The sequence below is a fragment of the Microcaecilia unicolor genome, chromosome 9, assembly GCF_901765095.1.
Source record: "Microcaecilia unicolor chromosome 9, aMicUni1.1, whole genome shotgun sequence".
Lineage (NCBI taxonomy): Eukaryota > Metazoa > Chordata > Amphibia > Gymnophiona > Siphonopidae > Microcaecilia > Microcaecilia unicolor.
The window spans coordinates 24,671,475-24,684,973 of record NC_044039.1 but is presented as its reverse complement, the minus strand read 5'-3'; the positions used below and the strand labels follow the sequence as shown (position 1 = coordinate 24,684,973).

At 42.6% G+C, this 13,499-nt stretch overlaps 1 protein-coding gene across 1 annotated transcript in view; it reads right to left on the bottom strand.

Moving 5' to 3' along the window:
* Positions 1–13,499, bottom strand: part of CFAP54 (cilia and flagella associated protein 54) — a 276,413-nt gene that overhangs the window by 46,491 nt on the left and 216,423 nt on the right. The window contains 3 exon segments of the mRNA XM_030214871.1: positions 7,626–7,740; positions 9,154–9,262; positions 12,955–13,110. Coding sequence (XP_030070731.1) covers positions 7,626–7,740; positions 9,154–9,262; positions 12,955–13,110 — 380 coding nt within the window.

Below are 13,499 nucleotides of genomic sequence, written 5' to 3'. Positions count from 1 at the left end.
ACGTTTTACCTCATAGTGACGTTCCAAACCTGGCAGCGATTCCCATACGCTGCCCTGCCACTGCCGGCACTCGCCTCTTCCCTTTACTGCGGCTGCCTGAGCCTCTGACGAAACAGGAAGTTACATTAGAGAGGCAGTCAAAGTAAAAGGAAGAGGCGGGTGCCGGTGGCGGCAGGGCAGCGTATGGGAATTGCTGCCGCTGATGGGTTTGGAATGTCACCGTGAGGAAAAACACCGCGAAGGGGGAGATGCCGCCCCTTCGAGTTGCCGCTCCTGATGAGTGCCGCCTGAGGCGGCCTAATGGTTGGGCTACCCCTGGCTAATGTTGCCATTAGTGTGCAAATATAGGAATATGATTCACTGTATATGGTTGTGAAACAGAACTAGACATGAATCAAAAACACATTGAAATCACTTTCACAAATCTTTTTGAGGTGCTGAGAGGAAAAGCTTCATACTTCCGTTGCTCTACTGGGTATATTGCCTGAAACTGTATAGTGTATTGGATTCAAACGTTTTGCAGTTTTTTTAACAGTGAAGTCCGATTTCCATGATTTTCTGCATGTAATTTTTCTGTGCCAAAACTGCCAATGAGCAGATTTACATAATTCTTCAGTTCATTAGTAATTTTGCATAATATTTGTAATTGACTTTCCTCTGAATTCTATATATGGCGCCAAATTGCGTGCACAACTTAATTAACAAGCCAATCAGAACCGTTAATTGTTAGTTAACCAATTAGCAGCACTAATTGTCTTTAAAATTTTCACGCACAACCTTATAGGCATATTCTATAACACGGTGCATGTAAATTCTAATGCGCACATCCAAAAAGGGGGTGTGGCCACAGGCGTGGAATGGATGGGCTGTGGGCATTCCTAAAACTATGCGCACTGTTACGGAATACACCCGATCTGCACCTAACAGGCGCAGGTATTTAGTCCTGGTTTTAGGTGGCCTAAATGGGTGCGCCTAAATTTCAGGCACAAGAATGACACATGTGCATATTCTATAAAGTGCGCCTAACTTTAGGCGTAGTTTATAGAATAGTGCTGTGTGTAGTTTTTCTGTGCCGATTTTTCAGGCGCCATATAAAGAATTTGGCCCTTTGCAAATACAAAATTATTTGTGCAAAAACCAGCAAAGTTTTATTCATTAAGAAAATCTGTTTTCATCATCTCCATTTCCTCGAATTACTGTGCAGGTAATATTCAGTGGCAACACTCAATATTTTAAATGCTGGTTGCAGCATTTGAATTAATACTTATATTCAGCAGCACTAAATGTACATTGGTAAACACTGTCTACTGCCTCCAATATACATTTAATGTAGGCTTACTATTCAGCAGACCTAAACTACATTACTATGAAAAGGATAGAAAATAAGAAAGAATATTATAATTCCTCTGTATCGCTCTATGTTGCAACCACACTGAGTACTGTATACAATTCTGGCCACTGTATCTTAAAAATAGATAAAGCAGAATTAGAAAAGGTTACCATGTGTTCGGCATGGTAAACCACAAAATACTACTAAACACCCTAGAATACTTTGGGATCGGGGGAAGAGTACTTAGTTGGATCAAGGGCTTCCTAACCGCAAGAACATACCAAGTGATATCAAATTCGAGCACAACACCACCATGGAAACCAGAATGTGGAGTACCCCAGGGATCACCGCTCTCACCGACCCTCTTCAACCTAATGATGACACCTCTAGCCAAATCTCTATCTATCCATGGCTTCAACCCTTACATTTACGCAGATGATGTCATGATTTACATCCCGTTCAAACACGATCTAACTGAAATCACAAACGAAATCAAACACAGTCTCCAAATCATGAATTCATGGGCGGATGCATTTCAATTAAAACTCAACGCAGAAAAAACACAGTGTCTCATACTCTTGTCACAATATAATACGAACAAACCTACTACCATAAACATCCCAGACTACACCCTCCCTGTTTCAGATAGCCTGAAAATCCTTGGAGTCACAATCGACCGAAATCTCACACTAGAAAGCCAACCGAAAAATACAACAAAGAAAATGTTCCACTCAATGTGGAAACTCAAAAAAGTAAAACCTTTCTTCCCAAGGAAACTATCCCGCTGCCTGATACAATCAACGGTGCTAAGCCACCTAGACTACTGCAATGCAATCTATGCCGGATGCAAAGAACAAATCATTAAGAAACTCCAAATCGCCCAAAACACCGCAGTCAGACTTATATTTGGAAAAATGAAATACGAAAGCGCCAAACCCCTAAGAGAAAAACTACACTGGCTCCCACTAAAAGAGCATATTGCATTCAAACTCTGTACCCTGGTTCATAAAATCATTCATGGCAAAGGCCCGGTCTACATGATAAACCTCATAGACTTACCAACCAGAAACGCAAAAAGATCAGCATGCACGTTCCTGAATCTTCATTACCCTAGCTGCAAAGGACTAAAATATAAATCAACATATGCATCCAGCTTCTCCTATATAAGCGCGCAACTATGGAATGCCCTGCCGACTGCCATCAAAACAATACACGACCTAACTAACTTCCGAAAGTTATTAAAAACCAACTTGTTCGAAAAGGCATACCACAATGATCCATCCTAAATACCAGACAACCAAACCCATACCAGAACGGGACAAAACCGAACTCTCGACACTGGATTGCTTAACTGTACTTTGGCACCAGTGAACTTTATCGTTATACCTCTCTACTTCTAATTCCAGGAATGAACTCGCTACACCTGATTGCTTAACCTACTCTGTCACTTAATAACCATTTTGTATTTCTCAATCCGGAAATGGCAATCGCCATTACGGCATTATGTAAGCCACATCGAGCCTGCAAATAGGTGGGAAAATGTGGAATACAAATGCAACAAATAAATAATAAGAAGAAGAGCGATCAAAATGATTAAGGGGGTGGAACTCCTCTCATATGAGGAAAGGCTTATGAGGTTAGGACTCTTCAGCTTTGAAAAGAGACGGCTGAGGGGGATATGAAAGAGGTCTACAAAACGGCGTAGAAGGGAGAAACGTAAATCGATTTTTTTACTCTTTCAAAAAATACAAAGACTAGGGGACACTCAAGGAAGATCCTTTAAAATGAACAGGAGGAAATATTATTTCACTCAACGAACAGTTAAACTCTGGAACTCATTGCCAGAGGATGTGATATCAGCAGTTAGTGTATCTGGGTTTAAAAAAAGGTTTGGACAAGTTCCTGGCAGAAAAATCCACAGTCTGTTATTCAGATAGACATGGGGAAAGCCACTGCTTGTCCTTGAAATCAGTAGCATGGAATATTGTTACTATATGGGATTCTGTCATGTACTTGTGACCTGGATTGGCTACTGCTGGAAGTAGGATACTGGGATAGATGGACCAGTATGGCTATTCTTATGTTCTTATGTTATGTTCTTATAACACAGCTGTCGTAACAAAGGAGACACATGATCAAACCGTGATCCTCGATGGTGTCTATAGTCTACTTAACCTTCACCAAAATCTAATATAAACATCTTCAGACAAGCCAGAAGAAGGCAACCATGCAAGTTGGCTGGAAGCGATAGCAGAAGATGAGATTCTCAAAGACATGTCGAATACATCATATGGTGAATGTGTGAGACATGTTTCACACTTGCCTGCCTCTGCAAGAATTGTTTCCGCTTCATACTGTGACTGGGAAAACAGGCAGGATGAAAAGCCTTCAGCACATGGGAAGATGGTGTACATTACCAATCTGTTTGACCAAAACAACTACAACAGTTTCACAATTGACAACACTTTCAAAAATGGCTAAATATTTAGGGGGCTGATTACATTTGTAAAGTGGCATACATATATAGTTAATTTTTAAAAAGCTGATACCTACTGGCAGCATGTTCCAATTTGGGGGGGGGGGGGAGGATATCATGGTTTGGGCAGATTTTCACATAAAATATAAGCTCTGGGTAGATAGCATTAGGGATGGGAGAATATACCCACCTCTCTGGTGTTTGAAAACCACCCTGAGTGGCAAGAATTTAAGCTCCTTAAATGGTTCCTCTTGGATGTGGAGTTTGGAGAAGTATGCCATTTACATGTGTAACGGAATTGCTACATATGAAGTCAGTCTTATAACAGACTGCCTAATTAGATTGTAAGCTCTGTCGAGCAGGGACTGTCTCTTCATGTTCAAGTGTACAGCGCTGCGTGCGTCTAGTAGCGCTTTAGAAATGATAAGTAGTAATAGTAGTAGTAGTACTTCATTCCCCATTGACAATAATCTGAAAATTCTAGGTATAATTATAGACAAACATTTAACATTTGATACTCAAGTTTCCTCAGTAATCACAAAATCTTTCAAGTGTCTTTGGAAACTAAAAAGGATCAGACCCTATTTCTCATCAGAAACATTCCGACTATTGGTACAATCATTAACATTATCCCAATTTGATTATTGTAATGCCATATGTGCTGGCTGTAAGAAGTACCTGTTAAAGAAACTTGAAACAGCTCAAAACACTGCAGCCAGGTTCATATATAGAATCTCTCATTTTGAACGTGCCTCCCCTTTATTAATCAAATTACACTGGTTTCCCATCAAAGCAAGAATCACCTTCAAATTATGTACCTTTATCTTTCAAATCCTGAATGGCACAGCTCCAGATTATATGGTACCATTAATAAACTTACCTCAAAGAAACACTAAATATGAGGCAAGAAACTATCTCAGACTACACCTCCCAAATTGCAAAAAAGTGATCTACAAAACTGTCCACTTTGCAGACTTCATTTACCTAGGAAACAAATGGTGGAACTCCTGACCACCCAAAATATGAAATATACAGGAATATACTAGATTCCACAAAATCCTCAAATCGCTCCTTCTCAAACAAACCCTCACAAAGAACGACCATATCTCAATTAACTAATTATTACCTGAATTGGTTATTACCCTGTTTACCATTAACTTTCTCTTTGCTTCATGTACAATTTCTCATTCATAATAGATTTTCTAAATGTTAAATATCCATAGCTGTCCCAGTATGTTTATGATACTGTATTGTAAAATTGGATTCTTACAACAAATTACTTTGTGCATTATTCTTTGTTATGTATCCTATACTGTTTATTGTAAGCCGCATTGAACTCAAACTTGTGTTCGGGATAATGTGGGATATAAATGCAGGTCAGTGTGTCTCAGGTTTCGGCAGTATTTTAGAAGAGAATCTGCCACTGGAAGCCTGTTCTAAAATACAGGACAAATAGACATTTATACACCACGTGCATGCCACATAAACATCCATTTTAGAAAATAAATGTATTTAAAAAATCAGTGGGTTCAAACCCAGCACATAACCGGTTGCTACCTTGGAAACATAACAGATTACTATCCCGACATTGTCACAGTAACTGGTTTCTTTTGCCAATCTGGCATTTGGGGTGACAAAAACCACTGGGAACCAAAGAGGCAACCCCCCCCTCCCCCCGCCAACCTTTCAGTGGAGTGATGCTCAATAGCAGCTGTTTCCCATATGCTAAATATGCTTGGTAGCAGTTGTAACTCCTGATGTCAATCTTTTAGGACATATACGTTTAATCCCTTCTAAAATGGGAAATAAATGTCTATTAACTTGCCACACCCTTGTCCTACTCTTGCCATTTGCAAGCACTTGGGTTATGATAGGTGCATATCCCGGCTTTGTAAGATGGGGACCTAAACGTTTAAATGCCTTTTATACATGTATGAAATTCAATTGTAAACTGAAGGCCATAGTGAACCATTTATAGTTGACTGCAGTGGCGTAGCCAAGGGTAGGCCCAGGTGGGCCCAGGCCCATCCACTCTGGGCTCAGGCCCACCCAGTAGCAGCATACCTATGATGTGGCTGGCAGGGATCCCCAAGCCCCACCAGCCAAAAACTCCCAACAACTGTCTATCCTGCATACCTTGAAAATAGCAGATCTTCGCCTGCAGCAAGCAGCGACTGATACATACTGCTCGCACTGGCCCCACAGCCTTCCCTCTGACGTATTACCACCTAAGCAGAAACAGGAAGTTGCATCAGAGGGAAGGCTGTGGGGCCAACATGAGCTGTGTGTATTAGTTGCTGCTCGCTGCTGGTGAAAATCTGCTATTAAAAAGTTAAGCAGGGGAGGGGGATGTTTGAGAGACCATATGGCATGCAGGCAAGAGAGGGAGAGACCAAATCACTTGTGGGACAAGGCGGAGTTCTTCTGCCCACCCATCTTGGGCCCAGGCCCACCCAAAATTAGGTGTCTGGCTACGCCCCTGGTTGATTGGCTGCAATCCAAGCTAGTGACATCTTACCCTGAAATATTGCTTTTCCTAAATGGCCCAACAGTCTGGGATTCAACTACTACTGAAGAATGAGGAAGCTAGACTTTATCATAGTCAGGCATTGGTGTACTTTATACTTTAAGGGGTCCTTTTACCCAGTGGCGTACCAAGGGGGGGCAGTCCGCCCCGGGTGCACGCCGCTGGGGGGGGGGGTGCTGCGTGCCGCTCGTTCCCTCCCTGCTGCTCCCTCTGCGCGGAACAGGTTACTTCCTGTTCCGGGGCAGAGGGAGCAGCAGGGAACGAGCGGACTCGGAGCCGACAGGCGCGCGGCACCCTCCCCCCCAGCAGGTAAAAATGCACCCGGGAGGGGGGGTCGCGCTGCACCCGGGGGGGGGGTGTAATTTCGCCGGGGGGGGGGGGCCACATCGGCGATCCGCCCCGGGTGTCAGCCAGCCTAGGAACGCCACTGCTTTTACCATGCAGTTAACAGACAGTAATTTCCCAAATTATCATTTGGTAACTGCACAGCCTCCGTGTTATCTCTTGGGGGTAGGCCAGACATCTCCACATGCAATTAACACAAAGAAAATATTCTTACTGTTCCTTAATCCCCTCATTTTTTTAACTTGGTGAAATTTTATACAAACCATGATGAGTACTGGTTCGGAGTGATAGTACAGAAAAGTCTGATACATAAATAAAAAATTGTTTTTGAAGTGGCATATCTCAAAGCTGAGTACTATTAAAATAATGTCATGTTACGTTCATATTCTTTTTTATTATGATATACCACTAAATCAAAAAATATATCAAAACGGTTAAAATATATCAATCCCTATATATAAAATCAACTTTATTGTTCATTTGAAACATCTTCCTTCTAGAAACGCATCGGTGACTGCTCGATCCTTCCTCCACTTACACTTTCCAAGTTGCAAGAATGTTAAGTACAAATTACTTTTCGCTTCCACCTTCTCATACGTCAGCACAAAATCCTGGAATGTTCTACCGCGGCAGCTGAAGGAGATAGATGACCACCAGCTCTTCAGGTCATCCTTAAAGACGTATTTATTCAAGATTGCTTATCCAACTGATAATACTTCATCCTAGCCATCCTCACTTCAGCCGTACCCACCTGACCCCCGACTGCACCTACCTCGACTTGCTCCCCTGTTTTATCCACATGTTGTTACCCCTTCCATAGGTTCCTTTATACCTGTACCCTTCCTGAAATGTAACCATTTGTAATTGTGTAAGCCGCATTGAGCCCGCCCTTGTGGGATATAAATGTACTAAAAAGAAATTAATTAATTACATATATGGAGATTTACCGTTTCCTTTATGATTCTCGATTTTGGTGGAGCCACTCCTGTATTCTCATTTGTACCTAAAGAAGCTAGATGAAAATATAACAGTGCCAGCTCCAGATATGCCTTCCTTATCAGTCTACAAATAGAAAGAGAATGTGAGTGATTATTTTACACAATGCCCTAACCAAAAGTATAGCCTCTTATTAAAGCAGAGTATAACATACCAAAAAAACTGCAAGGGAGCAGGACAAAGATGTGATTAAAGCTGGTCAGGTCACATGGCAAAATGTTATACAGTAATCTTGACAAAAGACTGGTGGCATCTTAGACGAACCAATTAGTTAAAATATTCTGTTGCTGAATTTACATACTGACTGTGCAGTACTAAAGCTGAGATTTAGGGGCTCATTTTTAAAACAAAAAAAGTCCCCCCAAAAATTCGTAAGCTGACAGCAGGACAGTTTTCTCTCGCAGACATCCAAGATGTGATTTTCAATGCCTGATTTTAGATGGTTTTCTCCACAGTTCATCTAAATTTCAAGAGGGTATGTTGGGGGCATGTTTTGTGCAGGACATAGGTGGGACAAGGTTAGCACCAAAAGACAGACATTTTTCTGTAATAATGGAACAAAATGAAAATGTCTAGGGCCAAAATTAAGACTTCTTGGCTAGACCTGTTTCAATCATGACTATGTGACCAAAAGGTGCCCCAAATGACTAAATGACCACTAGAAGGAGTAAGGCATAACCCCGTTACTCCCCTAGTTGTCACTGGCTCCCTCCCAACCCCCTAAGATGTGACAGTACACACCAGGCTCTATGATAGCTTCATATATGATGGTCATTCCTGTTACAGAAGCAGACAGGTCCCAGGAATAGCCTAGTGGTCAGTGGACTGTACAGAAGGGGACCCAGACCCATACCCCACTCTAACTGGTACATGTGAGCCCTCCGAAACCCAACAAAAACTTTTTGTACCTACATTTAGGTGACACCTGTAGGCATAAGGGCTACTGTAATTGTGTACAGTTGGGGACAGTAGGTTTTGATGGGTTCGGGAGGGCTCCTCATACAATATGAGGGGGTAACGGTGAGATGTGTACCTGGGACATTCTATGTGAAGTCTACTGCAGTGCACCCTAGGGAGCCCCACTGCTCTGATGGGATGTTTGCGTGGCCAGTCTACTAAGAATGCTGGCCCCTCATATATCCCAATGACTTGTTTTAGTGTGTTTTCCCTTGGACTTTGTTGTTGTTGTTTTCTTCTTGAAAATGAACACAAAAACGTCTAGCAAATGACCATTTTCGAAACAAAATATTGGATGCTTTTCTGGTTTGAAAATTGCCATGTTTGCTACTGGAGTTCTTGAGGTTTTTCACAAAATGTCCAAAATCAGAAATAGAAATAGTGGTCAACTAGGTAAAAGACGGATCTTGAAAAGTACCTTACGAATACAGAGCAAGACTTAAAAAAAATAAAAAAACCCTAACAGATTCTAGCAGATGACTGTTTTGCGAATTGAATCTGTTTACATTGTAAGTTCCATACCTAAAATTTTGATCATTTCTCTGGCTGGTTTTTATGGCATCCAAGAAGGTCTCAGCAGCTTGTGCTGTCTCAAGATGATCAGCTACCATAATTTGGCGTTCTACTTTACCTGAAAAAAAAATGTGATTAATTATTTTTTTCTTCTCAAGTAACAAACCGGTAATACTGTCTGGAAACACTAATTCCCTTACTCAGTGGTCCTTTTATTAAACTGCAGTAAGCGCTAAGCATGCTTGCCGCAGGTTAAAATGAACTACTGTGGGGTGCGCTCAAGCATCCCGTGGTAATTTCATGATTGGTGTGCGTTACCCACATGTTTGGGGGTGGAAAGTGGGTACGGCTATGCTAATTGGTTAGCACATGGGCACTGCTGTGCACTAACTGATTAGTTCAGGATTAATGTATGAAACTTACTACCTACAAAACAGGTGCTGGTAAGGGCTAATGGCCATGTGTTAATGGGGAAATTAGCATGTAACATAGTAGCATAGTAGATGACGGCAGAAAAAGACCTGCACGGTCCATCCAGTCTGCCCAACAAGATAAACTCATATGTGCTACTTTCTGTGTATACCTTACCTTGATTTATATCTGTCATTTCCAGGGCACAGGCCATAGCACTACCCCCGCCTCCCAACCACCAGCCCCGCCTCCCACCACCGGCTCTGCCACCCAATCTCAGCTAAGATTCTGAGGATCCACTCCTTCTGAACAGGATTCCTCTATGTTTATCCCATGCATTTTTGAACTCCGTTACCGTTTTCGTCTCCACAATCTGCCTTTTACCGGCAGCGCCAAAAGTGGCCTCACAGTGCGGGAAAGACCTGCATTGGGGCCACCACAGGCCACTTTTTAGTGCAGCTTGGTAAAAGGACTCCTCAATGGGGTGCAGTGCTACATAACACTACACTGTGAGACTATTCACCTATGTTACAATCTGATCATTAAATAGCTGATTAGGTTGAAAGAACAGGGATGCATAAAATACCCCTGTACTCTTCATTTTAAGATTTGGGAGGCAATGGTGGCCCTGACTGTTGTTGTGTTTCCCTGCCTCTTTGCCCAATTCACACCCTCCCCTCACATTTTCTGGAGGCTTGAAACTGGCTCTTCCTCCAGAATAGCTGTTCTGCTTTCTTCTGGAATTGCATGCCTCTCAACAAGTCTAAGCCACATGGTATTTTCCTGTTATTTTCATGAGACTTGGAGAACACTGCAGGAATATGGGCACTCCGGGGCATATTTATCAACATGGACTATTGTTAAGATGTGTTATTTTACTACTAACTCATGCTATTTTACCACAGGTCTCAGTTTATGTAATGAGACTTAGCTACTAATAACTAGGGTTAACAGTAAACTAACGCATCTTAACAGTAGCTTGTGTTGATAACTTCCCCCCTTAATTAAAGAGAAATATCTCCAAAATCACTGCTATATGTAATACAAGTGAGCCATAGAACAATCAGGCCATTGTGACATCACTGATGAGGTTGGCTCTTAGGCATTGGTGGAATGAGGCATTATGACATCACAATATCAGCTCTGGTTACCAGAGACTGAAACTCTTCGCACTAAGGGGGGAAGTTATCAACATGGGCTATTGTTAAGATGTGTTATTTTATCACTAACTCATGGTAGTTTAGCACAGATTCTATTTTACGCAATGAGACCTAGTTCCTAATAAATGGGGTTAACATTAAATAATGTCTTAACGATAGGCCACATTGATATCTTCCCCCTTAAGAGGTTCAAGCTCACTGACAGCACATAGTGACAGCAGAAAACAGAACAGTTGTTCAGAAAGTAGCACCAGCAGTAAGCCACCCAAAAAGGTTGTGGATTGGTGAGAGACATGTAGGGGTTCAGACTGACTGGGAGGGATTAAAGGAGTGTGTATACTGGGGGAAAAGAGTGTGAGGGAAGAGCTGGGGGAGAGGGTGTGTCTGGGGGGGGGCGAAGTGTTTTGGGGAGATGGGCTGAGGGGAAGATAGTGTTGGGAAGTAGACTTTGTTTTAGTTACATGAGTCAATCTGGATAAGCCTCATCAGTGGAGAGGCACCCAACCTTCCAGCTCAGGGTGCTGGCCGTCTTGTCCTAAGATAGACCTGGCTCTCAGACTGAACTTTTTTTTCCCCAACATGGTAATTTAGTACAATACAAAAAAAAAAAAAACATTGTCCCCCAGATATTCAAAATGGCAAGTCTCTCCTAAGCACACTCCTTCACAAGGTCACATTACATAAGTACATAAGTGTTGCCATACTGGGACAGACCGAAGGTCCATCAAGCCCAGTATCCTGTTTCCAACAGTAGCCAATCCAGGTCATAAGTACCTGGCAAGATCCCAGAATAGTACTTGTGACCTGGACTGGCTACTGTTGGAAACAGGATACTGGGCTTGATGGACCTTCTGTCTGTCCCAGTACAGTAACACGTATGTACTTATGTAATGGAACCCTGTGCGGGAGTGTGCTTAAGAGAGACTTGCCATTTCCTATGCACTCCATCACAGGAGCTCTCTTTCATTGATTTAAGAGGTCTAGCTCAAGAGAGAGGATGAAGCTCAACCAACAGAGAAAAAAACTACAGAACAGAGACAAGCTGGGAAAGGCCCATAGAAAAAGAGCCTCCAGGACTGACCTCAAGATTGCAACAACCTACTGCCTTCCCAGAGAGAGGGTTGTCAGGTTCATAAGGAGAGGGTTGTAAAGGACCTACAGAGAGGTTTGCAGCTCTGTCTATTGCAAGGAAGGGCAAGGTAAAGGTTGTACCTTGCCAGAGCTAAAAGGGACCAGACACCCTTTTGATGGTTAACCATGATCCAGAAAAGCTAGTGAGGAAGAAAGGTGTCTTTACATACGACCTTCGATTACATGAATAAATCTTTTTGTTTGCTTCTGACTTGTTGCCTGGCTGTATGTTAAAGGCCCAAGCGCATGCACATGTTACCACAGCAACTCGCATGGGGGGGGGGAGGGGTTGCATCTCTCACGTGGTGGGAAGGGATCTGAAGGAAGACCAGTGGACCACTCCTCCAAGAAGCTCCCTGGCTCCTTATCAGAATCCCAGGAGTGCTTTGACTCAGATTTATAGAAGTCGTCAGTTGGTGAAATTTTTGCTTGTCTCACACTAATATGGTGAGGCCTCCTACCAGGTTGAAACACAGAGGATTCCCAGCAGTGCAGCCAACACTGAGCGCATCATAAAATCTTGTTTATTATGGACAAAGGCATATTGAAAAAAGTGTTCCAACTCACCAGGGGCGTAGCCAGATAGCCAATTTTGGGTGGGCCTGAGCCCAAGGTGGGTGGGCATGGAATTTCCTCCCCCACCCCAGTACCCCTCCAGTTTGCTCTTCTCTCCACCCCTCCCTGCCCACAAACCCCAAATATTAAATACTTGAGCTGGTGGAGTCCCTAAACTCTGCCAGCTGAAGATTTCCTTCTACTACTCGAGCAGCCAGCACTCTTCCAAATGGCAGCCGGCAGCACTTGCCTCAAACTGATGCTGCTGTCGGCAGGCCATGCATGCTCAGTGCTTTTGCATGTGTGAAAACTGAGCATGTGCAGAAGGGCTGGTCTTAGCGTCAGCTCAAGGCAAGTCCTGCTGGCTGACATTTGGAAGAGCGCTGGCTGCCCAAGGACAGAAAATCTTCAGCTGGCAAGGTTTGGGAATACCCACCAACCATAGCAAGAGTGTCACAATTTTGGGTGGGCCTCAGTCCAAAGTGGGTGGGCCCTGGCCCACCCAGGCCCACCTGTGGCTACGCCACTGCAACTCACCAGAGCTTTGTCTTACCTTTCTGAAAAAGAATTTCTGCTTCCAAATCAAGTTCATTCATTGAAGACATTCTACAGAGCGTCAGTGCATTATTTAAAAGTCTGAGAGCCGGTAACCAGTGAGATGAATCCTGTGTCTCCAAAGTGCAGGATGCTTTATGTGCTAGTGCATTTCCTGGTTTGAGAAAAATATGCAAGTTTTGAAAAGTTGCTGTACTGAATAAATAAAAAACAATTTCATAGAGTAATTTGCATGTTAACAGTATTCTGTAATTGTTATCTTGTGCAAAATCAGTGCAGATTCCTAAGTAGTACGACCTCATGCATCGAAGTTTGAAGCACGCATGACTAGGAATATAAAGCCAGGGGCTTCTAACTTTCCTTTTTTAAATTTATGACACAGCAAGGATGTGTTTTCATTTGAAACAAAATGGGACATTTTAACTCAATGTCCTGTTTCATTTTGATTTTTTTTTTAAATGAAACAAAACAAGAAAAAAATGAAATTTAATTAATTTTCCATTTATTTTATTTTAAAAACACAGGCTGACTCCAGCTGAATTT